Raw genomic sequence first — 26771 nt, 5'->3', positions numbered from 1 at the left:
TTTAATTCTGTTCCTTGAAGTACATCCCTCTACTTTGGCCCCTTGAACAATATTTTAACAGCTGTTAAAAGAATGTTGCATTAAAATAAATTAAGTTAAAATTAGCAGTGACATAAGATAGAAAGCAATTAATTGTAAGAACCTGAGTTAAACCTAAAAGTTACAGTGATGTTATAACTTTTTTGAGACAAGCCCAGCAGACTATTCTTATTTTTTTTTTAATGCAAGAGAGCAAGAATGAGAGAGTGAAAATTGATTTGCCAGGGCCTCCAGCCACGGTAATTGAACTCCAGATGTGTGCACCACTTAGTGCATATATATGAACTTGCACGCTTGCATCACCTTTCTATGTCTGGCGTACATGTGACCTGGAGAGTCAAATATGAGTCCTTAGGCTATGCAGGCACAAGCCTTAACCACTAAGCCAACTCTCCAGCCCACTATAACTTTTATTAATTAAAAAATTATGGCTAGAGCTGGGTATGGTGGCACACAGCATTAATCCTAGCATGCTGGAAGCAGAGGTAGGAGGATCATTTTGGCTTTGAGGCCAGCCTGAGTCTACATAGTGAATTCCAAGTCAACCTGTGCTAGAACAAGACCCTACCTTAAAAAACCAAAAATAAAATGAAATAAAAAATTATTGCTGAAGAGATGGGCTCAGCTATTAAGGTACTTGCCTGCAAAACCTAAGGACCTGGGTTCAATTCCCAGTACCCATATAAAGCCAGTTGCACAAGGTGATACATGTGTCTGGAGTTCTTTGGCAGTGGCTAGAGGCCCTGGTGAGCCCTTCTCTCCCCTTCCCCCTCTGTCCTCCATTCCTCCCTCCCTCCCCACCCCCTCTCTGCCTCTTTCTTAAATAAATTTATTTGGGAGCACCAACTGTTTTCCTTAACAAAAGAAAAATCAGGGCTTGAGAGGTGGCTTAGTGGTTAAGTGCTTGCCTGTGAAGCCTAAGGACCCCAGTTCAAGGCTCATTTCCCCAGGACCCACGTTAGACAGACAGATACACAAGGGGAAGCATGCATCTGCATCTGGAGTTCATTTGCAGTGGCTGGAGGCCCTAGTGTACCCATATTTTCTCTCTCTCTCTGCCTCTTTCTTTCTCTGTCTGTTACTCTCAAATAAATAAATAAAAAGAAAAAATCAGGACTGGAGAGATGGCTTAACGGTTAAAGGGCTTGACTGCAAAGCCTAAGGACCCAGGTTTGATTCTCCAGGCCCCATGTAAGCCAGATGCACAAAGTGGTGCATGCTTTTGGAGTTCGTTTGTAGTGGCTAGAGGCCCTGACGTGCACATTCTCTCTGTCTCTCTCCTCTGTATTTCTCTCTGCTTGCAAATAAACAAATACAAAAAAGAGGAAAAGAAAAATCATTTGAGAATGCCACTGTTGTCTAGGATTTTTTTTTTCTGGAAGGGCAGAAAGAAATTAGGTCAAAGTTCATTGTTTCTCAACTTTTACTTTCTAAGTCTTTCACTGTAGACTTATATTAGTATAAATTAATAATAGTACACATTTTTTCAGTATGATCTGTGGCCTACTAGGTTCATGAGGTTCTCAGATTTAATTACCAAGTTCATAATCCCTGTGGCATTTAAATTGTGTATGAAGCAGGGTGTGGTGGTGCATGCCTTTAATCCCGCACTTGTGAACAGAGTTAGGAGGATCATTGTGAGTTCAAGGCTAGTCTGGGCTACAGACTGAGTTCTTGGTAAGCCTGGGCTAGCATAAGATCTTACCTTGGGGGATAGGGGAACTGTATGAAAAAATGAAAGATCCTCCTAGAAGAATTTGACATTCAATATTCTTTTAAAACCATTTTCTTTACTTCCCAAAGTTTTTTGACTGTGGAACTTTTATGAGAACATAACTTAGAAAATGAAAATAATAGAAGAAAAGTATTTTTTTAAGAAATCATCAATATGTTTTCATTTTAAGCAATTTTCTGATAGTTCTCATATTAGAAATCTATACAGTAAGCTGGGCGTGGTGGTGCACGCCTTTAATCCCAGCACTTGGGAGGCAGAGGTAGGAGGATTGCCATGAGTTCAAGGCCACCCTGAGATGACAGAGTTAATTCCAGGTCAGCCTGGACCAGAGTGAGACCCTACCTCGAAAAACAAAAAAAACAAAAAATAAAAAAGAAATCTATACAGTAAAGGAGATGAACTTGAGCATAAGTATCTTGTTGGGTTGTGATATATAATTTTTAGACCTGTTACATGATTTGTCATTTTTGTCCTAGTATGAAAAAGTTCGAATTTATAGAATGGATGGATCATATCGTTCTGTTGAACTGAAGCATGGAAATAATACCACAGTGCAGCAAATAATGGAAGGAATGCGTCTCTCTCAAGAAACTCAGCAATATTTCACTATTTGGATCTGTTCAGAAAATCTTAGTAAGAAAGTTTTTGTTGCTGTTTAAATTTCATTTATTTTTTTTTAAGTTTTTTTTTTAATTTTATTTATTTATTTATTTGAGAGTGACAGACACAGAGAGAAAGACAGTTAGAGGGAGAGAGAGAATGGGCGCGCCAGGGCTTCCAGCCACTGCAAACGAACTCCAGATGCGTGCGCCCCCTTGTGCATCTGGCTAATGTGGGACCTGGAGAACCGGGCCTAAAACCGGGGTCCTTAGGCTTCACAGGCAAGCGTTTAACCGCTAAGCCATCTCTCCAGCCCAATTTCATTTATTTTTAGGAGTGGGTTGGTAAATTTAGTGTGATATTTCTTGTTGCGTCTTAAATTTTTTTTATATATATTTTATTATTTATTTATTTGAGAGAGAAAGACACATGGGGAGAGAGAGAATTGGGTGTGCCAGGGCCTTCAGCCACTGCAAAAGAACTCCAGACACATGTGCCACCTTGAGCATCTGGCTTACATGGGTCCTGGGGAATCAAATCAGGTCCTTTGGCTTTGCAGGCAAACACCTTAACCACTTAGTCACTTCCCCAGCCTGCATCTTAAATTTTAGATAATATTTTATATATATCATTAGTATTCAAATTACTGAAATAGGTAAACCTGTAGACCCTCATTCTTTCTTCATTCCAAGCATTTTGTAAATTAAAGTTTTCTTTTGCCAATCCATTTGACTTGAATGCCATTAAATACAGCATTCTTACTAATTGTCTGTATTTTTAGTGTTCATCTCAAAGTAATTGAAATGTTCTTTTCTTTAATGTTATCTATTAATCCTCACCCCCCCTTTTTAAAAATTTCAACGTAATATTATTTTAGATTAGTTCTTCCAGACTTATTGTAAAGACTTGAATACCCTGGTTTCTCTTCAGATCGTCCAATTCTTTAACCTTTTTGAAGGACTTAATTTATTGGTATGGTTAGTTGTCTGATAGTTTATCTTTAGCATTGAATTTTATACTATTTTATATTTAAATAAGGTCTAATGGAATTAACAATTTCAGATACATTTGTTAATTTTATTTAAGAATTATCCTCAGTCTCTTCCCCCTTTGTCCCCCTCCCTGTCCAATACTGGACATCAAACCAAGGTTTCACAAATGCTAAGCAAGTGCTCTACTACTGATTTACATCCCAGTCCCACAAAGTATTCTTTATTGTTTTGTTTTTGTTTAGTGACAGGACCTAATGGAACCCCAGCTGGTTTCAGACATTGTATTTAGCCAAGAATAACCTTGAATTTATGTTCCTTTTGCCTCCACTCCCCGCTCCCAAATGTTAGAATTATAGGCTGCTCTACCATAGCCAGGCTCCAAGATGTATTATAATTATTATTATTATTATTATTATTATTATTTAAAAACTTTGTGTGGATACATCATGTGTTAGTATCATCATTTCCCTCCTCCTTGCCCCCACTCCACTGAGGGCCCTCCTTAGTGGGATTGCTGGTATTCACCATGGAGTTGCGGGTTATGAGTTTTGAGAACAGTAGTCAGTCATGGTGGGGATGTGGGGGGTAATACCTCTGGATATTCCCTCCCACCCCATGGCTCTTACATTCTTTTTGCTCCCTCTTCTGCAAAATTCCCTGAGCCTTATTGGGTGTGCTTAAGTCTACTTTACTGTTGAGCTCTCAGAAGCTTCTGGATTTCTGCTTTGGTGCATGTTGAGTATTGTTAGTGTCTGTCTCCAGGTTGCCAGGCTCACCATGGAAGCAGCACTCTTGCTCATCTCACCAATTCCTCTGTGGTCTCACCTGACTCTAGCTGCTGTGCTAGGGGTGATTCGACAACGAGTCAGCTGTCTATTCCTGTCTTGTTGATAGATTTTGGTTGTCCTTGGTTCTTGCTGTTTTCTGAAAAAGAAAGATTCTCCACTGGAATGTGAGATCAGGATAGGTTAAAGGGAATGTGCATATTTAATTTAGAGAGAATTTCTTAGATATAGCCTCACTTTTGGCCAAAGACTAGTGGGTGCTTCTCATTAGAATCCATAATCTTTTTTTCTTTATTATTATTTTTTTTCGAGGTAGGGTCAGTCTCTAGCCCAGACTGACCTAGAACTCACTCTGTCCCAGGCTGGCCTCCAATTCACAATAATCTTTTAGCAAGCTTGGTGGCACACGCCTTTGATCCCAGCACTTGGGAGGCTGAGGTAGGAGGATCACTGTGAGTCCAAGGCCACCCTGAGACTACATAGTGAACCAGCCTGGAGCAAGACAATACCCTGAAAAATTAAAAAACAAACAAACAAACAAAAATATCACAGTAATCTTCCTACCTCTGCCTCCTGAATGTTGGGATTAAAGGTGTATACCACCACACCTAGCTCCTGGTTATAGTCTTTATTCAAACAGTTTTTTTTAAACTATTTATTAATTAATTTATTTATTTGAGAGAGAGGAAGAAAGAGGCGGAGAGGATGAGAATGGGTACCCCAGGAGGTCCAGCCACTGCAAATGAACTCCAGATGATCTTGTGCCACCTTGTGCATCTGGCTTACGTGTGTGCTAAGACTCAAACCTGGTCCTTAGGCTTTCACAGGCAAGCACTTTAACCACTAAACCATCTTTCCAGCCAGTGGTTATAGTCTTAAAAACAAGCATTAGTCTGCAAATTGGGCAGCAATCATCATTAAACATTGATTTAAATTTAGACGCTAAATTCTATCTATTCAGTACTTAAGCACAGATTAGTTACTGTTACATTTCTACGCATTGATATAATTTATTTGTTTTACAGTATCATTTATAAAAGGAAAGCTGTTTTTCAGGCCTTCAGCTCAAGCCTTATCATAAACCTTTGCAACATGTTCGTGACTGGCCAGAAATTCTTGCTGAGTTGACTAATTTGGATCCCCAAAGAGAAACACCACAGCTTTTTCTAAGAAGAGATGTGAGACTTCCTTTAGAAGTTGAAAAAAAGGTGTGTCAGAAAATCTTATATATAGTTATTTAAATGCATATAATCTATTGGGGCCCCCTTGTGGCTAGTAGGGGCAGAAATTGTGTTGCCCCTCTACTAGTAATGTTTACTTCTGTTTTTTTGTTCAATCCTTATATCCCTGTCAAAACTGATCAGTTTATATATAGTTATTTAAATGCATATAATCTATTGGGGCCCCTTTGTGGGTAGTAGGGGTAGAAATTATGTTGTTCCTCTACTAGGGGAGTTTACTTGTTTTGTTTGTTTGTTTTGTTTTTAATGGTAATAAAGTGAAAGTTTTATTTCATTTTTTTAAATTTCTTTATTAATTAGTTTTGTATTCAGCAAATACAGTCAGTTTGGTGCCGTTATTAGGCTCATCCATTACCTACCCCCTTCCCTTGGCCCCTCTTTGTTGAGGTATATGGGTCGTGCATTGTGGAGTTAGCCCACAGTTAGTGGTACAATAAATGTCTCTGCATATCATGACCCAACATGTGGCTCTGACATTCTTTCTGGCCCCTCTGCCCCAAAATTTCCCTGAGCCATGTTGGGTTCATTTTTGGTCTGCTTTGGTGATGGGGTATTGGGGGCCTCTGAGGCTCTGGCTCTCTGATTTGGTAGGAGTTGATTTTTCTCTGTGTTGATCTCCTTCCCCCTTGTGCTGGTATCCGGTTCACCAGGAAAAGAGCACCCTTGCTTGTTTCACCAATTTTTCTTAGTTTCAGCCAGGGCCCTTTTAAGGTATGATGGGGTGGCTCTCTCTTTAGGATCTACATCTATCTGAAAAAGAAAAGCAGATTTTCCAATGGAGAATAAGTTAGCACCAGGACAAATGAGATAATCCTTACTTTTTTTATAGAGAATTTAATAGGTATAGGCCCTCTTGTAGCCCATGATTGATGGTAGCTTGATAATGGAGAGTGGGCTCATGTTTGGATATGGTTCTGACTTGTTTCCCAGCTCCAGCTACCACTGAGGGGATCAGTTAGCCAAATCAAGAACAGTTGGTTCCCCACCATGGCTGTGTGCCACTATTGCACTTGTGTGGGCATCATGACAGGTTATTTGCTGCTAAGTAGGTAAGACCATGAGTCATTTCCCCAAGTCGCCCATGTAGTACCTTCTGGCACTAGACATGCTGACTGTTTGGGGACTGACTCTCTTCCAACTTCCAGCCATGCCATTCCATTTTATGTGTCAACCACATAAAGTGTCTTCAACAGTAGGGTCTTACCACTAACCTTTGGTGGGTCATCAAGTACTCTGACAGAAATCTGTCTTTCTTTTAGGAAACCTTGTAGGTCTCTCTGATCAAAAGCTCAATGTGGATGATAGCCACATGCTGGTACTGGGAGTTACAGGTCAGTGCCCACTAAGGAAAGGAGGAAAAAGATAACTAATATACAAGAGCTAGAGAAGAGAGGGGGGGGAGGGCAGGAAGCTGTAGAAGATTAAGGTTAGTCTTTATCATACCCTTTCCAGTGTCTTGTGGTTCACGTGTTCCCTCTAAGGGCCTGGTGAAAGTTGAGCCATTTAGTCTGCCTTTTAGGAAGTAGAATTTTATGGTACCATTGCCGTTTGGGTCTAGATTTGTGTTTCCCATCCCTCTGCTGCCCTCCCCTCCCTCCCCACCCATCTTAGTGTCTAGTCTATGAGATGCTTGCTGGGTATGTAAGGTATCTTGGGTAGATTCAGGTTAGGTGTTGTAGATGAGTGAGACTATGTGGCACTTTTTTTTTTCTGTGATTGGGTAAGTTCACTGAGAATGATCTGTTCCAGGTTCAACCATTTTTCCTCAAATTTCATTGTGTCATTTTTTTCTTACTGCTGAATAGAAATCCATTGTGTAGATATACCACATCTTAGTTATCCATTCTTTTAGTGATGGACATCTGGGTTGATTCCAGCTCTTGGCTATTACAAATTGAGCCGCTACAAACATGGTTGAGCAAATCTCTCTGGCCTGTGGTTTGAAGGTTTTAGGGTAGATGCCCAGTAAGGGAATAACTGGGTCTGTTGGTATCCCTATAGTCAGCTTTTTCAGGAGCCTTCATATTGCTTTCCAAAGTGGTTGTACCATCCTGCATTCCCACCAACAGTGGATGAGTGTTCCTACTTCTCCACATCCTCACCAGCATTTATTTTCATTTGATTTTTTTAATGTTTGCTATCCTTATTGGGGTAAGGTGGAATCTCATAGTTGTTTTAATTTGCATTCCTGATGATTAGGGATGATGAAGATTTTCTTAAGTGTGTGTTTGCCATTTGTATTTCTTCTCTGTGAACTGCCTGTTCATCTCTTTGCCCCATTTTGTGAGTGGGGTGTTTGACTTCTTACTGTTTAAATTTTTGAGTTCTTTGTAGATTCTAGGAAATAAGACTTACTAAATTCTTCAGTCAGAAAATTAGATATTTTTATCCTGTTTGTAATTCTGAAAAATACGATAATTGGATTTATTAGTTGACTTCATTCTCAATCTATTTTAAAAGTTATTTTCTTTTTTCAGTGTGTGTGTGTGTATGTGCACACATGCGTGTGTTATGTATGTGTACATGCAGATGTACACAACCAATGTTTGTGGGTGCAGAGAAGAACATCAGGTGTCCTCCATCAGTTTTCACCTTATTTCCATAAGACCAAGTTTCTAAGTGAACCTGGAGCTGCTGCCTTTCTGTCAGACTGGCTGACCAGTAAGCCCCAGGAATTCTCTTGTCTCTGCATTGGGGTTACAAGCAGACATGGTCATGCCTGACTCTTTATGTGTGTGCTAGGGATCAAACTCAGGTCTTCATTCAGTCTTCAATAATCTGATTTGGTTAAAATTTTTAAAATACTGTACTGTCCTTTCCTGGTGTAGTGGTGCATGCCTTTAATCCCAGCACCCAGGAGGCAGAGGTAAGAGAATCACTGAGCATTCAAGGCTAGCCTAACACTACAGAGTGAATTCCAGGTCAGCCTGAGCTAGAGTGAGACCCTGCCTTGAAAAACCAAGAAAAAAAATCTTTCTACTCAAATAAAGTTTTAAAAATTGCTTTAGAACAAGGGGATCTTTATTATTTTTAAAGATTTTGTTTTTATTTATTTTTAGAAAGAGTGAAGATGGGCATGTCAGGGCCTCTAGCCACTGCAAACAAACTCCAGATGCATGCACCACCATGTGCATCTGGCTTACGTGGGACCTGGAGAATCAAACCTGGGTTCTTAGGCTTCACAGGCATATACGTGAACTGCTAAGACATCTCTCTAGTCCCCCCACCTTTTTTTTTCAGAGAGTGAGAAAGTATCACAATCCAGACATTTGAGCCACCTAGTGAGCATATGTGCGACCTTGCACTTGCCTCATCTTTATGCATCTGGCTTTTATGTATGATCTGGAGTGTCAAACATGGGTCCTAAGTTTCACAGACAAGCACCTTAACCGCTAAGCCATCTCTCTACCCCAAAACAAGTTTTTTTTTATTAACATTTTCCATGTTTATAAAAAATATCCCATGGTAATACCTTCCCACCCCCACTTTCCCCATTGAAATTCCATTCTCCATCATATCCTCTTCCCATCTCAATCAGTCTCTCTTTTATTTTGATGTCATGATCTTTTCCTCCTCTTATGATGGTCTTGTGTAGGTAGTGTTAGGCACTGTGAGGTCATGGATATCCCGGCCATTTTGTGTCTGGGAGGAGCATGTTGTAAGGGGTCCTACCCTTCCTTTGGCTCTTACGTTCTTTCCACCACCTCTTCCGCATTAGACCCTGAGCCTTGGAAGGTGTGATTGAGATGTTACTCAGTACTCCAGTCACTTCTTTCCAGCACTATGATACGTTCTGAGTCATCCCAAGGTCACTGCCATCTGAAAAGAGAAGATTCTCTATCCAAAGTGAGAGTGGCATTAATATAAGGGTATAAATATTAAGAGAAGTGCTTACTGGGCAGTTTGATAAGCATTGTATATACATTTTTCCAGACATCAGCAGATGTTACACCCCTAGGGCTCATGACTCCCCCTGTTTTAAGTTTCTAGTATCAGGGATGTGTCCCCCCACCCCCTCCATGGAGCGGGCCTCCAGTCCATTTGGAGGGCAGTTGGTTTCCACTATGACAGACTTGCCACTATTGCACCCTTTGGATCATTTGACCTGGCTGGCCAATTATAAGGCTTGCAGTGTCCACTGTTGAGTATCTTCACTGGTGGTATCTCTTTCTCCCATTGAACTACATGTAGAATGTCTTCTTCCAGCTTTCTGTGAGCTGGTCTACATGGAGGAGGTTATCAGCTCAGTTCCAGCAGGATTTCTCAGTGGCCTTGCAGCCCAAGTATGTGGAGTCTTCAGCAATAGGGTCTTACCATCTATTCCTGGTGGGAAACCAAGGGCCTCAGCAATGGCCTGTAGTGTAAAACAAGGTTTTAAAAACTACATCGTGCATCCTGACAGCTAGCCAACAGGGAAGAGGCTTCTAGCTCAGCTCCAATTTGATTACTCAGTGTCCTCAGTGCATACATGTGGTATCTTCAGCAGTAGGTTCTTACCATATAGTTCAGGCAAATAACCAACAGCCTTCTTAATAGCCTCCAGTGTTTTGGGGACATTAGGGTCCTCCCTGAGCAACAACTCACGAGAAGGTATTCATCCCTGCAAGCCCCTTTTTTATGTTCTTTCATGTTCACTGTATATTTATGAAGCATAGAAAATAGTCTAGAAATATAAACATCTAGATTGGCTTATGCCACCAACTGATGAAAAGCTAATAGATAAATCAGGGATAAGTAAACTAGCATGGGCTGATACCCTGACTGCTACCTACTTTCTTTTCTTTTTTGTTGGTTTTCGAGGTAGAGTTTCACTCTAGTCCAGGCTGACCTGGAATTCACTATGTAGTCTCAGAGTGGCCTTGAACTCATAGAGAACCTCATATCTCTGCCTCCCAGTGCTAGGATTAAAGGCATGCGTCACCAAACCCAGCTTTTTTTTTTTTTTAAGGGGGGGGTTGGGGGCCTACCTACTTTCATATAGCCTGCAAACTAAAAATTTTCTTGATGTTTTTAGAAGTCAAAAAGACAATATTTCATGTCATGTAAAAATTTTATGGGATTTAAATTTTAGCATGAACAAAAGTTAGGTTAGAACACTGCCATACCCATTTATTGATGCATTACCAGGTCAGCTTTTATGCTGTGATAACAAGAGCTGAGAAGGTGTAACAGAGATGATGTAGCACATAAAGCCTAGAATATTATTGTCTGTTCCTTAGAAATTTAAGTTTGGGGCTGGAGAGATGGCGTAGTGGTTAAGCGCTTGCCTGTGAAGCCTAAGGACCCCGGTTCGAGGCTCAATTCCCCAGGACCCACGTTAGCCAGATGCACAAGGGGGCGCACGCATCTGGAGTTCGTTTGCAGTGGCTGGAAGCCCTGGCGCGCCCATTCTCTCTCTCCCTCTCTATCTGCCTCTTTCTCTCTCTGTCACTCTCAAATAAATAAATAAAAAATCTTTTTAAAAAAAAAAAAAAGAAATTTAAGTTTGCCAAGTTGTGCTCGAAAATACAACTCACCTATATACAAATATATATGTTTTGCATTTGCTATATTAAATCAAAGTTGTACATTTTTAAAAGGAAATTGTAGCCTAATAACCAAATTATACTTTTTCTTTTAAGATTGAAGACCCACTAGCCATTCTTATTCTTTTTGATGAAGCCAGATATAATTTACTGAAAGGTTTTTATACAGCTCCTGATGCTAAACTGATAACATTGGCAAGCTTACTGTTGCAAATAGTTTATGGAAATTATGAGAGTAAGAAACACAAACAAGGTTTTTTAAAGTAAGTATTTAAAATGATATATAAATTTGTATTGTGTTCAAGATTCTCTTTAACCAATAAAGTTTAAGAATGCTATAAGAAAATTATTATACATTGACAACCAAATATGTTGAGACATGCCTATGATCTCAGTAAGGCTGAGACCAAAGAATCGGGAATTCTAGACCATCCTATTCTAGACCATAGAGACTCCCTATTGCAAAACAAACAAACAGAAAATATTTATACACTGGTTTGAAATTAAATAATATAAAGCATAGAATGAAAGAAAAAAACCTACTATAAAGCATGCTCTTTTTTTTAGTTAGTAAAATATTCTTAAAAGTTTTACTTTCCAGAACTAATTTTCTTATATTTGACTATAGTTTGATTACCTAATCTTTATATTTTTTCTTTAATACATATATCTTTATGTACAAATAAGTTTACTAAAATTCACATAAGTAATAAAAATATATAAGAAGACAGATATATTTAAGAATTTTACCATAAAGACTAGTTTCATGCTCAGTCTTTTATCATATCTATAGTTTGTTTATTGTGGTTTTCAATTTTTAAAAGTATATATGGTTATTGAAAAAGTCATTTCTCTAGACTATCAATGATAAGATTATCAGTACTTTTTATTTACTCTTAAAAACTTTAGAGTTTTGGAATTAAAGTATCTTCAAAACGTTAACTGTCAATTTCTAGTCAGATGTACTTGAGGGGAAAAAAATTGCAAAGTTGTCCTAAACTGTTATAGTAATTATATTGTTACTAATATAATTAAGAGTTATTCTGAAATGACTCTGTGACAAGAAATGAGTGAGAATCTTGAATTTTTTTTTTTTGTTTTAATTTTTATTTTGGAGAACATGGAGATTTTCTAAATAGACTACTGAGGTCATGTTTAAAGAACCCGAGTTTGCTTGAGGAGTTTCTGTTGTTTATGTGTTGGACAAATTGCTTATCAAAAAATAAGAATAACTATGGTGGACAATGTAAATATAACAAGGTGTTTAAATTGATAAAGGAAAATTACCTTCCTTTTGAAAACTGATAACAGTAAATGGTGTGAAGGATTTGTTTATCCTACCAGCAAGAAGTAAAAGTTCATTACAACCAAATGGTGGATGAGGGAAATTCATCGATACAGAGATATTTGAGCTAAAAAAATTGAGCAAGGAAAGATTGGAATTAGAAAATCACTATTTTGTGACCCCCCAAATGAAATAATGGATCTATGATGTTCATTGGTAGAAAATGTTTCAAAAAGACAAACCTCTTCATGATGAGCCTCTTGAGGAAAGTCCACACTACCTACAAAATACACTTGATTTAAAAGTCTAACCTTGATCTGCTCAAGTCTCGAGATCTACCTACCAGTTTTCAGGAATAGACGAATGTGTAAAAACACCACCACCAGGATACAATAAGCAAAATATGTGTTGGAAACTCTACAGGAGTACCTGCTTTCTTCATTGAATAAATTACAGAAACAAAGTAGATTAAAATTTTAAAAGACATTTAAACCAATTGTAGCAAAAGACTTTTTGATTTTTTTTTTTTTTTGAGTTTTTTGAGGTAGGGTCTCACTGTAGCCCAGGCTGACCTGGAATTCACTATGGAGTCTCAGGGTGGCCTTGAACTCATGGCGATCCTCCTACCTCTGCCTCCCAGGTGCTGGGATTAAAGGCGTGCGCCACCATGCCCAGCTTTTTTTTTTTTTTTTTGAAGAGACTTTTTTATTAAGATTCAGATTGAAACAAATTAACTACAAAATATTTTTAAGAAAAAATGAGGAAATTTGTAAATAGTCCTGATTATTGTAAGATAGTAAGGAATTGTTGATTTACTTTAGGCATAGATAATAGTGCTGTGGTTACATTTTTGAAATTTATCTGAGGTATGTACTGAGATATATGGATTAAATGATAAAACTCTAAAAAAATAGTTATAGAGTTTTTTGTTATTTTTAAAGCATATTTTCTAGGTTACATTGTTTTCCTTAAAGCCACTTGTGACAGAATTATTGTATTTAGCTAGCAAAGATAACTTATTTAAAGGATGTTGGTGTGTGCTTACAGTGAAGAAAATCTAAAATCCATTGTACCTATTACTAAACTGAAAAGTAAGGCACCTCACTGGACAAATCGAATACTTCATGAATATAAGGTAAGTTGCTTAACAGAAACAAACAACAAAAAAAACTGTATTGGCTAATTAGTGTCTTGTGAGTGTTATCAGTGGTTTAAACATATAAACATATATAGGTACATTAGATTCATAATACCAAAATTAAAAGTGAATCTTTCAGCTCACAAGTCCTGAAATTGAAAATAGCAAGATCTATTTTTAGTAATATAAAATCTTTTATTTAATATCTTCTATATGCTGAATAATTTGGTAAGGGGCAATAATAAAATTTGAAAGAATATGCTGTCCTTGACCATGAGGCATTTAAAATCTAGTAGAACTGACAAGTAACATAGTTAGATCTTATTTTTAATATTAAGTATTTTTTAAAAAAATACTTGGAGCCAGGCTTGCTGGTGCACGCCTTTAATCCCAGCCCTTGGGGGGCAGAGGTAGGAGGATCGCTGTGAGTTAAAGGCCACTGTAAGCCTACATAGTGAATTCCAGGTCAGCCTGGGCTATAGTGAAACCCTGTATCTGGGGGGGAAAAAAAAAGTACTTGGAGTAAGGTGTCATAATTTCATTCTTCTTTGAAGACAACCTTGAATTTAGAAATTGCTTAGTTGACCTTTATAGATTATCAAAACTCTAACTCTCCTTTTTCATCTCTTTTTATTTATTTATTTAACTCTGTTTTCAGAATCTTAGTACAAGTGAAGGTGTCAGTAAAGAAATGCATCACCTGCAACGCATGTTCTTACAGAACTGTTGGGAAATTCCTACATATGGAGCAGCATTTTTCACAGGACAAATATTTACAAAGGCAAGCCCCAGCAATCATAAAGTCATCCCTGTGTATGTAGGTGTGAATATAAAAGGACTTCATCTCCTCAACATGGAAACAAAGGTAAAGGGAATTTCAGCTGTTGTTTACTATCTGAAATAACAAGACCAGCCTTCATGAAAAATCTAGAAGGGGCATTATATAAAAGACTTTTCATTGCACTTTTATTCTTTGCAAAAGATGAGGGGGAGAAACTAAATGACTTTCAATAAAGGGCTATAACATTAATTATAATGTATTATATATTGGAATGCTGTTTGGCCATAAAACATAATAATAATAATTTGTGAAGAATGATGTATTAACAAAATACATTTAGTAATAAAGGTGCTAAACTGTATGTAGAACACTATTTGTGTAAGGTTGGAAATAATTTTAGTCTTATCTTTACAAAAATACAAATTACTTAATGCATGAATAAAAAATTCATTGATGCCTTTAGAAAAGGTAACCAGGTGGTTGAAAACAAGAGTTGGAAGGGAGACTTTTCATTATATATGTATATGTATATATATGTATATATGTTTAGGCTACTAAAACAAAATAGACTGACTGATTTACAAACAAGTTTATTTATCACAGTTTTAGACATTCTAAATCTGACATCAGGATATCAGCATGATCAGATCTAGTTAGAGCCTTCCTCTGGGCTGCAAGAGTGCTGGGTTTTCGTTATTTATTCCTCACATGGTGGGAAAGTATGGCAGACCATTCTGGGACCCTTCTGAAATGGACCTGATCCCATTCCTGAGGGCTCTACCCTATGACTTTATTACCTACTATATGCTACACATTTTAATACTGTCACATTGAAGATTAGAAATAATTACATAGAGAGGGCTGGAAAGAAGGCTTAGCGATTAAGGCACTTTCCTACAAAGCCTAAGAACCGAGGTTCAATTTCTCAGTACCCATGTAAGCCAAATGCACAAGGTGATGTATGTGTCTGGAGTTTGTTTGTAGGCCATGGTGTACCCATTCTTTCTATCTGCCTCTTTCACTCTCTTGTCTCTCTCTCATTCTCAAATAAATAAATAAAATACTTAGAATTATGTAGTTTTTCTGTGTACTAAACTGTTGAAGCCATATTAAAGAGATGATTTTCTAGCTTTAGTTAAAGAAAAGTAAAGTAAGTTGGGTATGGTAGCTCATGCCTTTAATCCTAGTACTGAAAGTACTGGAAGCTGAAGTAAGAGGATTATCAGGAGTTCAAGGCCAACCTGGTTTGTAGAGTGAATTCCAGGTCAGCCTAGGCTAAAGTGAGATCCTGCTTTACTAGGGTGAGTGGGGGGGAGTAAACAAAGAATTTTGCATTGATTAAAAAGATGAGGTATTTTAAAATATTATGTATATTTACTCATTTCAGTTTGTACCTTGGTAAGGGGCTATTTTAGCATATCCTAGAAAGTTTCATTTTTACAAAATGAATGGAGATAGCTAGTTTTAAACAAAATATTAGCTGCTTCTTATACATAATATATACTCATATGAATTAACTATAGTGCTTCATTTATAATAACCTCACTACAAATACACATGTGAATTATTATCTTTTTGACATATGCTTAGTTTGTTATTTATAGTTAACCTTCTAAGAATTACCATTCATAACAAGTAGTATTCCTAAATATATCTGTTTTGAAGGATAGCATGACTGCTTTCTTTGTATATGTATACACTTTCTTCTCTGTCTACATATATGCATGTATGTGTTGTTTAGGGTAATAAAATGAAAATCACTAATAATTATTTTTTGAAAAGTATTTCAAAATAGTTAGAAAAGAGGAATAGAGTGTGGTGCTGGATGCCTTTAATCCCAGCACTCGGGAGGCAGAGTTAGGAAGATCACCATAAGTTCTAAGCCACCCTGAGACTACAGAGTGAATTATAGGTCAACCTGAGCTAAGTGAAACCCCACTTCAAAAAACAAAAAAAAAAAAGCCAGGCGTGGTAGTGCACGCCTTTAATCCCAGCACTTGGGAGGCAGAGGTAGGAGGATTGTTGTGAGTTCGAGGCCATCCTGAGACTACACAGTAAATCCCAGGTCAGCCTGAGCTCGGGTGAGAGTCTACCTCGAAAAACCAAAAAAAAAAAAAAAAAAGAAAAGAAAAAGAAAAGAGGAATATAAGTCTGCTGATGACGAAGAGATGATAGGGGCTGGGGAGAAGACTCAGTGATGCAGTGCTTGCCTCATAAGTATGATAACATGCTGAGTATGATGGTGTGTGCCTGTAAATCTAGCTTTGGGAAGGCATACATAAGAGGATCCCTGGGCTTGCAACCAACTAGTCTAGCCTAACTGGTGAGGTCTAGGACAATGAGAGACCCTTTCTCAAATAAAATTGGACAGAGTTCTAGCCTTCAAATGCACACATCTTAAAAAAAAAAGAAGCCAGGCATGGTAATGCATGCCTTTCATCCCAGCACTTGGGAGGGAGACAGCTTGAGGCCACTCTGAGACACATAGTGAATTCAAGGTCTGCTTGAGCTAGAGTGAAACCCTACCTCGGGGGGAAAAAAAAAATGAGATGGTGGAGATGGTTCAATGGGTAAAGGACTTGCCACACAAGCATAAGGAACTGAGTTTGGATCCCTAGCACCTAAGTAAATACTGGGTTGTAGCAGTGCAGGCCTGTAATCCTGTGCTATTGAGGTGGAGATCGGCAGATCCCTGAAGCTTGCTAGCTAGTTGGTCTAGCCCAAACAGTGAGCTCTGGTTCTCAATAAGAGGCCCTATTGCAAAAAGCAAGATAAAGAGTGATGAAAGAAGTCTCCCAAATCATCCTCTGGCTTCTATACATCTGTGCATATAGTCACATATGAACATACATGCAGACCACACATACACACACCAAAAAAAATAAAAAGGTACATGGGCTAGGAAAGTGGCTTAGCTGTTAAGGCGTTTGCCTGTGAAGCCTAAGGACCACAGTTCGATTCTCCAGGACCCACATAAGCCAGATGCACAAGGGGCACATGCATCTGGAGATCATTTTCAGTGGCTAGGGGCCCTGGTATGCCCATTCTTTTTCTGTATCTGCCTCCTTCTCTCTTTTTCTCAAACAAATAAATAAATAAAAGTATTTTTAAAACAGATAAAAGTTTAAGATATTTGGTATGCTAATTATCCTTAGTTGATTAGTTAATGTATATATGAAGCAAAACATAACAATGGAACTCATAAATTATTACAAATATTGTTTGTTAATAAAAATGTATTGAACATCCATTTAAATGCAGTATTTTGTTAGGAAAAGGTAAAAAGGGTTCTCTTGAATTTATAAAGAAAATATTACTAATCTTTATAATTATACTTATTTCTATAATAAATATACAATTTTACCTTTTTTTGCACTTTACCATATCTTCTGCTTATAAATAAAACTTTTTTTTAAAGGAGGAGTGAATATGGGCTTTTTGCTACTGCAAACAAAATCCAGATGCATAAGTCACTTTCTGCATCTGGCTTTACTCAGGTACTGGGGAATTGAATCCCAGGTCAACATGCTTTACAAGTGCATGCCCTCTCACTGCTAAAACATCTCCCCAGCCCTAAATGCACATTTTTGTTTGCCTTTTTTTTCTTTGTATTCATTTTTTTTATTAACAACTTCCATGGTTATAAAAAAATATCCCATGGTAATAAACCTCTCCCTTTCCCCTTTAAAACTCCATTCTTCCCATCTCAATCAGTCTCTTTTATTTTGATGTCATGATCTTTTCCTCCTGTTATGATGGTCTTGTGTAGGTAGTGTCAGGCACTGTGAGGTCATGGATATCCAGGCCATTTTGTGTCTGGGGGGAGCACATTGTAAGGAGTCCTACCCTTCCTTTGGCTCTTCCATTCTTTCCGCCACCTCTTCCACAATAGATTCTGAGCCTTGGAAAGTATAATAGAGCTATTGCAGTATGGAGCACTCTGGTCACATCTTTCCAGCACCATGACAATTTTATGTGTTTTTAATAATATGAAATTGCCTATGATCCTGAACCCCACTGCATAAATTTCAGATTTCAAAATATTGCATATAAGCTGGGCATGGTGGTGCACACCTTTAATCCCAGTACTCAGGAGGCAGAAATAGGAGGATTGCCATGAGTTTGAGGCCACCCTGAGACTACACAGTGAATTCCTGGTCATACTGAGCTAGAGTGAGACCCTACCTTGGAAAAAATATATATAGATAGATAGAGATATAGATATATAGATACATAGATATATAGATATATATGCATGCTGCATATATATTCAAAAGAATGATACTGAATATATTAAAACAATTACTTTTAAACTGCAGAAAATGAAATTTGTAGTATACCTCATTATCATCAGAGTCAGTGACAAATGGTCATCCTTAACAAGACCCATTAATCTGACACAAAGAATAGCATTGCTTATAGCAGTCTCTGTATAGCAGGCTATTTGAGGTAAGTATATATGCTTTGAATAGACTCTTAGGGTATTCAAAAACATTATTTTAATGGCTAGGTACACATAGACAGTAAGAGAAAAGTGTTTTTAAATTTTATTTTAATGATTTTTAATTATGTTGCAGGCTTTACTCATCAGTCTTAAGTATGGTTGTTTTATGTGGCAGTTGGGAAATGCTGATACTTGTTTTCAGATCCATAGTATGGAAAATAAAATGAGCTTTATAGTACACACAAAACAGGTAAGTGTTTATAAGTTATTCTGGACATCTATGAACTACAATTTTACTAAAGTTATATCTTTTTAAAATTGTGACATAATTCATTTAACTTCTAAGAAACCTCTAGTATTTGATGAAAATTAAATATTAAGGCCAGGGAAGAAGTGGAAGACCTTTCCTAAGTAAGGGTGATTAAAAACTTAGAATAATTTCTGTCTTAAAACAACTAAGATCTGCTATACATTTCTTTAAACTCAGTTATTCCCTGTCTCTTCTGTCATGGCATGGTAGTTACCCTGCCAGTTCTCTTTTCTTAACAACATCCTATGAGTCACTAGTTGTATTCAAGGTCATTTCTTAAATTGCTTCAAAACCCCTGATTAATTTTTTTTTTTTTTTTTTTTTTTTTTTTTTGGTTTTTCGAAGTAGGGTCTCACTCTAGCCCACGCTGACCTGGAATTCACTATGGAATCTCAGGGTGGCCTCGAACTCATGGCAATCCTTCTACCTCTGCATCCCGAGTGCTGGAATTAAAGGCATGTGCCACCACACCCGGCTCTGAGTAAATTCTTTATACCCAGTTTCTTAACAGGCAATCTCCTCATAAGTCAGTTCCCTTTCAAATAACCAGGAAACTGCGTACTATTACATAAGTCTTTTAAACTTTGTAATGTGTTTCATCTTACTTTGTAGGCTGGTCTTGTGGTAAAGCTGCTAATGAAGCTCAATGGACAATTGATGCCCCCTGAAAGAAATTCATGAAGGGAAAGTCACTGCTATTCAAGACACCACATTTTGTAATGCAGTTTTTCCATGAAAGATTTCTTAACAAGGCATTTTAGTCTCTTGTAATATATGTGCTATTAAATACACTGTACAGAATCTGTACTTTTGTTTGGTGTGTAATATACCAGTTAGTTTTATATGATATGCTCATAAGCTATTCTAATTTTTGAGAGAAACCCATAAAAATATAGGTTGGCAGAATGTGTTATATTAAACAAAATAGTAAGCTTTATAAAAAGTTATTTTTGGAAATGGTAAAGAATTTGGAATGAAATGTGATTGAATTAAAATGTAGCTTTGATTAAACTGTGTGTGTTATTTCAAAATATACAGAAAGTCAACATGATTTGAATAAATGTATTTTCTACTTGGACATGTTACCTAAATTTTTTTTTCTGTAGTATACAACCATTTCTTGTTGCAGTTATCTTCTCATTTCTGGTCAAACACCTAGCCAGAAGCATCTTATGGGAGAAAAGGGTTTATTTTGGCTTACAGTCTTGAGAGGAAGCTTCAGGGTTGTAGGGGAAAGCATGGTATGAACAGAGGTGACATTACCTCTGTCAAAGCAAGTAGAATATAGAAGGAGAATGAGGTGATCTCCGGCAAGGAGAAACTGACTATAACACCTCTAAGTCTGTCCCTAGCAAAGATACACCTCCCAAATTGTCATCAGCTGGGGACCAAGCTTTCAAGAACATAGGTTATTTTTTGGCAGTGGGGAGGGGGCTTTTACTTAATCCATCATATTTCCCAACATGTTGGGTTTTTTTTTTAAATTCTTAGTTAAATAGTACATCTAACACCAGATGTGGTGGCACATGCCTTTAATCTCGGCACTGGAGAGGCTGAGATAGGAGGATTGCTGTGAGTTCAGGGCCAGCCTGAGACTAATTAATGAATTTCATGTCAGCCTGGGCTAGAATGAGACCCTAGCTAAAAAAAAAAAAAAAAAAAAAAGTATACCTAGAAGTATACCTAGAACAAGGGTAGTGACTAAGTATTGTTTCTGAGTTCCTTGAATCATGCTTACCTTAGTGATAATTTCCAAAGCTCACTCTAAACAAGTACATTCATTCATTAGAAGTAGAAAGGACTGAGAATATTTTTGATGTTCCCCCGCCCTCCCTGCGAGGTAGGGTCTCAATGTAGCTCAGGCTGACCTGGAATTCAGTATGTAGTTTAGGGGGCCTCAAACTCTTGGAGAACTTCTGTCTCCCTGGTGCTAGGCTTAAAGGCATGTGCCACCATGCCCAGCTACTTTTTTAAAGTCCCAGATATTGTAAATGTAAGGTTTGGGATTGACTAAAACCACACAAACCACTCTGAGACAAAGATGGAAGCTTTTATTCAGGAAAAACGTGAACTGCTAGGACTGGCTCACAAGAGAGGAGCACAGCCAACCTGAGTTTTTATGTAGTGGGCTTTATAGAGCTTTTCCAGTTGGGGGAAGGTGAGGAAGGAGAAAGAATTTGTTAAGTTGAATAGAAAAAAGTTTCTTTTAGAGATCATTACATTAACCATTTAAAATAGCTAGGGTGTGACTCCAGAACATTGACCAGGTGACTTAAGAGATAAGGGGGCAGGAAACCATGACCTGGGGCATTGTTAGGCAAGGAAGGATAATGGCTGGGTGGTTTCTTGAGGGATGTGGATAATCCACCATTCTGCTGTACTTTATGACTCCATCTTGGGAGCCCATCCTGACCTAACATTCCAGCTTTTAGTTAATGATAGGGACAGTAGCCTCTCTTTCTGTAGTGTCTTTGTGCTGACCGTAGGGGGCAATAAGTTCTTACTGGAGAGGCTGGATAATGTGGTCGATGGGTCTCCCTTCAGGGCAGGTGATGAGGATGTTCCTTAGTGGCTAGAGGCTGGTAGGAGATAGAGGAGAGACAGGTCAGTAAAAGTTGGTTGAATTTTTGGTGGGTGAATCAGTCCACCTGAATTTGGATGCATCTCAGAAGTCAGGGGACCAGGACAAGGAGCAATAATAGCCCAGATATTGGCCTCAGGAGTAGCAAAAGCTAGGGCCAGACCATCCCAAAGATGTTCCATGACCCAGAGGGAGCTGGATTTTGTACCTGAAGCTAGTTTGTTTGTTTGTTTTTAATTTTGAACTCTACCTTGCCTGATTGGTTAACGTAGTAACAGCATTCCTCATTTTTTTAAAAAAAAGGCAGCTCCCTCCTTTGTCGGCTGACAAGAGGTCTAGGGCTCGGTCATTCTGTAACACAACTGAGGCCGGAGAGCTAAGTTGTTCCTATAGCAGTCATAGAGCCTCAGTGGACCCCTGGACTGCAATGCTGAGTTCTGTAGAAAGTCTTTCATAAGAGATTAGGGTATGGCTCAGGCTTCCTACAGCCAGTCCTGTGGCAGCCATAGAGGCTGTCAGGCTTACCCTTATCATCACAGGCAGGTGAACAGCTCTTTTGTAATGATGAGCCCACTGAAGAAGGACTGCCGGCTCTCCATCTGTGTACATGGTGCGGCTAGGTACCAAAGTGACGGGTGCAAGGGCTCGTGTGGGTTCTCAGAGAGATGCAAGTATACAGCATGGAGTCATACCAAAAATAAATTCCCTTAGATAAGGTGTGGTTTTTAACAATAGAGTTATTCCTGAAAGCTCCCAACGGGCATTACGAGATGTCCTTAGGCAGCAATCAAGGCAGTTCAGAAGAGAAAGTGGGGTAGGGAGCTTGGAGAGAGGACGTCAGAAACAGGGAGTGTCTGAAGCAGAGGTGACATTGAGCAGGGGGACTGCAGTCATGAGGGGCCACTCAAGGGAAGCACACAGGAAGCAACAGTGTGATTGTTAAGACTGAGTTGATTGAGGAGGGAGAGAGAAGGATTAAGGATGGACATCCAAGGGGTGGGGGAGAAGGTTAGATCACACAGATCCTCCTGGAGCTTGCATGAGCCTGTTTGATGTGTATAATAGTCTAGATATGGGCATTTGGGGCGATCTTAGGGCATTTTGAATGGATCTAAGTATTTCTATTCAGCCCCCATAGCGAGAGGCCATAGTGTATTGGGTTGCCACCCCTACCGTCTCATCTGCCCACTTTTAGTCCCATGGGTCTGTGATAGAAAAAAAAAAACTGTGAGTAGCCCCTGAGATTTGAGCTACAGTGGTTGGATGACATAGGATTTAGTTGGGTGGAAATAGTAGTACTGACAGGGTGGTGAAATCAATAGTGAGCACCTGCCAACAGTGCTAGTATAGTGCGCTGTTACAACGTGGTCCTGAGCGAAGCAGAGACCTCTCATACTATCCCTGTAATGAGCTGGCTTCAGGGCACTCACAAGGGACATCTATTATAGAGAAGTTGAGGGAGATGGGCTTTGCACACCCCATGATAGGACAGAAGGAAGAATTAAGGAGCTTGTTTGCCTTGTCAACAGCTATGAAATCAAAAGACCAGGCACAGGGGGGGGAAGGAGGGATGAGCACTCAGAAGCCAGGGATAGAGGGCTTGGGGCAAGAGAGAGGAGGCAGACAGGCTTCAGTGTCAAGAGGAACATTCTGGGATTGGGGAAAGAGTAGGAACATGAGAGTTTAAGTTGGAGAGGGCCTGTTGGGGTGAACTTATCCCTGGATGAGGTAGGGTAGGAAGGAGGTGGCTTGACTCTCTTGAGCTGTGATAGGTGGATCCAGTTGGGGATGTCGTGAAACTTTGCGGCTGTGGGGGTGGTTAGCATCACCAGATGAGGTCCAGTCCAGAGTGGCTTGAGACCCTGTGGGCAAGACTGCTTAAGGAAGTCTTGATCTCCAGGGTTAAGTGAGAGAGTTGTGACTCCCTCTAAAGATTGGGGAATAAGGCAGTTAGCATGTTCCCAGAGAAAGTTCCAGATAAAGTGAAAGTTGGTAAGTACCCATGGAGAGGAGTTTCTGGTAGTGGAGGACGGTTGTTTAACAGAAAGGGGTGTCCACACACGAGTTAAAAAGGGCTAAGGAAGGAGGGGGCCCGAGGAATAGCTCTGAATCTGGCTAAGGCAAGTGGGAGGAGCTGGGGCAAGGACAGGTGAAGTTCAGAAGTCAGTTTAGACAGGTGAGTTTTGAGAATGGCATTTGCTCTTTCCACTTTGCCTGAGGACTGAGGCCTGTATGGAATATGAAGTTTTCAATCTGTTCCCAGGGCTTTGAATACCTCCTGGGTTACCTTGGAAATGAAGGCTGGTCCATTGTCTTATTGAATGGTAAGGGGAAGGCCAAAGCAGGGCAGAATGGATTCAAGAATGTAAGAGGAGACTATATTTGCAGTTTCCCCAGTCATAGGAAAAGCTTCAACCCACCCTAAGAAAGTATCCACCATAGTGAGAAGGTATTTAGTCTTTTTGTGAGGAGGCATGTGAGTAAAAGCTATCTGCTAGTCCACCCTGAAGGCCCTGTTTTGGTGGGGTTTGAAAGAAGGAGGGAGACGGACTCCCCATTGTGGAGAAACCTATTATTTCTCACTTGCTTCAGCTAGCCTCTTTCACCCCACTCATTCCCTTTGCAAAACTCTGATCTTGCCTGTTATCAAACCTGATGGGACCTACTGCTTAGTCCAAGACTTATGCCTAATCAATGCTGCTTTTATGCCCATTCATGCAGTAGTCCCCAACCCCTATACTCTCCTCTCTCACATCCCCTCCTCCACGACTCATTTTTTAGTTCTTGACCTCAAAGATGCTACCTTCTCCATCCCCCTACACCCTGATTCCTACAATCTCTGCTTTCACCTGAGAAGACCCCAACACTCATATTGCTTCTCAACTCACCTGGACTGCCCTTCCCCAGGGTTTTAGAGACAGCCCCCACCTATTTGGTCAAGTTCTCTCCACTGACCCTTTGTTCCTGGATCTGTCACCCAACACACTTTTACAATATGTAGATGATCTTTTGCTCTGCTCACCCTCTCTTTCTCTATCTAAACTACATACCAACAAATTTCTTAACTTTCAGGAGCCTGTGCAGCCTCTCTTCGACCTCGGGAACTGCAGCTGCTCTTTGACCTCTTGACACAGAGGCAATTAACGTGAGGTGGGCAGCAGGCACAGAGGCCTTATCATGCGGCCTAGAAGAAGCAGGCACCAGACACAGAGACATAAATTATCGTATGGCCCTGGTGAAGCTGACTTTAGGCATATAGGCATTGCCAAGAAAGTTTTTTGTTTTTTTTTTTTCGAGGTAGGGTCTCACTCTGGTCCAGGCTGACCTGGAATTAACTCTGTCATCTCAAGGTGACCTCAAACTCATGGCAATCCTCCTACCTCTCCTCCCAAGTGCTGGGATTAAAGGCGTGCGCCACCACGCCCGGCTCAAGAAAGTTTTTTTATTCTGTATATAAGCTGTGTCTGCCTGAATAAACCTGAGCCTTGATCAGTACTTGTCTTGGCTCTATTCCTTGTGTTCTTGTCTCAGATCCATTCCCACTCCCTCCTTCAGGTTCTGTTTCAACTCTTATGCTGCAGGCCAGCACAGCGTGGTGCCCGGAACAGGGACCTGAATACCAGGGACTTCAGTGAGGAATGCCAACATCAACTCAGGATCCGTGGAAGAAAGAAAAACTAAGAAAGAAAAACTAAAAAGAGGACTGTTGTCGCCCACTCAGTCTTCTGGAATAAGGTAAATTGACGCAATTATGGGACAAGCTGTAGTAAAAGATATTTTAAAAGCACAAGGAATTGGTATTGCATCAAGTTCTTTAAGCAAATTTTTTGATTTCGTTAATAAAATGAGCCCTTAGTTTATAGAGCAAGGAAATGTTGATTCAGATGCTTGGGAGAAAGTAGGGAAAGAATTAAATGTCTTTTTACAAGCTCACAGTACTAATAAGGTTCCAGTAATTGCTGTTTCCTTATGGTCTTTGGATTTAGGTACAAAAGATAGTTTAGTGAAGCAAATATTAGATCACACTCAAGATGTCATTTAAGAAATTAGAAATCAAAGTTCTGAAAAAGGGACACCTGTAACTCACAAGGAATTGAAAAGACATTACAATCCTTACAAGTTTCTAAGGAAGATAGTGACAAGGAAGAGGAGGAATTAGAGCCAGAAGAAGCAGCAGAATTAGAGGCAGAGGCCGCTAATTATCATGCAGATTAGGACCCACCATGTCCCTCCACCTCCATGCCCTCCACACAACTATATGTAGCAGAATTAAAAAATGAGGTGGCACATGTTCTCCTGTGGATCCTAGCTACAGATGATTGGGCTTCTGCGTGAGAAGGAAAATACTTAATAGCAGAGGCCAGTAAGTTAAAAAGGAGATATAAAGGGAAGAGAAAGGAAGGGAGGAGGGTACTTAATAGGTTGGTATTGTATATATGTAAGTACAATGATTGAGATGGGGAGGTAATATGATGGAGAATGGAATTTCAAAGGGGAAAGTGTCGGGGGTGGGGGAGGAAGGGAATTACCATGGGATTTTTTTTATAATCATGAAAAATGTTGATAAAAATTAAAAAATAAAATAAAATAAAACATGCCATTAAAAAAAAATGAGGTGGCAGCCTTAAAGGAGAGAATAAACCTGGAGAAAGAAAAAAGAAAGTTAAAAGATGAGTTAGATAGTATTACTAAGAAGCCTTCTGAAATTGTCCACATATCTTCATTGCATCCTACTCAGCCTGTTTTTAATTGCTCCCCCTTAGAAAAGGTGATACAGAAAGTCATGGAAGAAGGTGATGAGGAAGCGCGAGCTTTCCCATTGGCTTATCCAGTAACTGAATTTCAACAGGGTAATCAAATGATGAGGCAATATACTTCCTTTAATTTTAAGAATTAAAAACAGCTTATGCACAATATGGACCTACATCACCATACACTATGTCAGTTATAGAGCAGGGCAGGACAGGGAAAGTTCTTACAGCAGATGATTGGAAATCTCTAGGCAAAGCTTGTTTATCAGGAGGATTTGTTCTTTTTGTTTGTGTGGTGTGTATGTGTTTGTGTGTGTTCATTGTGCTTGCTAATTATGTTGTGTTTATAACTGTTTGTAACTAAAGAGATGAGATGGACACAGGTATTAATAGCCTATAAGAAAGATGGTTAGTGATGGGGTGAGATGAATTGATTGAAGGAACTGGGAAGGAATTTTTCAATGATGGGACATAGAGTGCTTGTTAAAAGTGCCTTTTGAACCCAGCGTGGTGGCACACACCTTTAATCCCAGCACTTGGGAGGCAGAGGTAGGAAGGCCACTC

The 26771-nt window shown here is 39.2% G+C and overlaps 1 protein-coding gene across 2 annotated transcripts in view; it reads left to right on the top strand.

Annotated features, from left to right (window-relative positions):
* Krit1 (KRIT1 ankyrin repeat containing) overlaps positions 1-19953 on the top strand; it is a 44211-nt gene extending 24258 nt beyond the window's left edge. For both annotated transcript variants that reach the window (XM_045160996.1, XM_045160997.1), the window contains 7 exons: positions 2251-2407; positions 5208-5359; positions 11014-11180; positions 13250-13337; positions 13999-14205; positions 18699-18815; positions 19488-19953. In XM_045160996.1, the coding sequence (XP_045016931.1) occupies positions 2251-2407; positions 5208-5359; positions 11014-11180; positions 13250-13337; positions 13999-14205; positions 18699-18815; positions 19488-19556 (957 nt within the window). In that variant the 3' untranslated portion in view covers positions 19557-19953. The remainder of the gene's footprint in view (positions 1-2250; positions 2408-5207; positions 5360-11013; positions 11181-13249; positions 13338-13998; positions 14206-18698; positions 18816-19487) is intronic.
* The last annotated feature ends 6818 nt before the right edge of the window (positions 19954-26771 follow it).

This window comes from Jaculus jaculus, chromosome 10 (assembly GCF_020740685.1).
Source record: "Jaculus jaculus isolate mJacJac1 chromosome 10, mJacJac1.mat.Y.cur, whole genome shotgun sequence".
In the NCBI taxonomy this organism is placed as follows: Eukaryota; Metazoa; Chordata; class Mammalia; order Rodentia; family Dipodidae; genus Jaculus; species Jaculus jaculus.
Note: the sequence above shows the minus strand (reverse complement) of the source record. Positions and strands in the feature narration are given on the sequence as shown.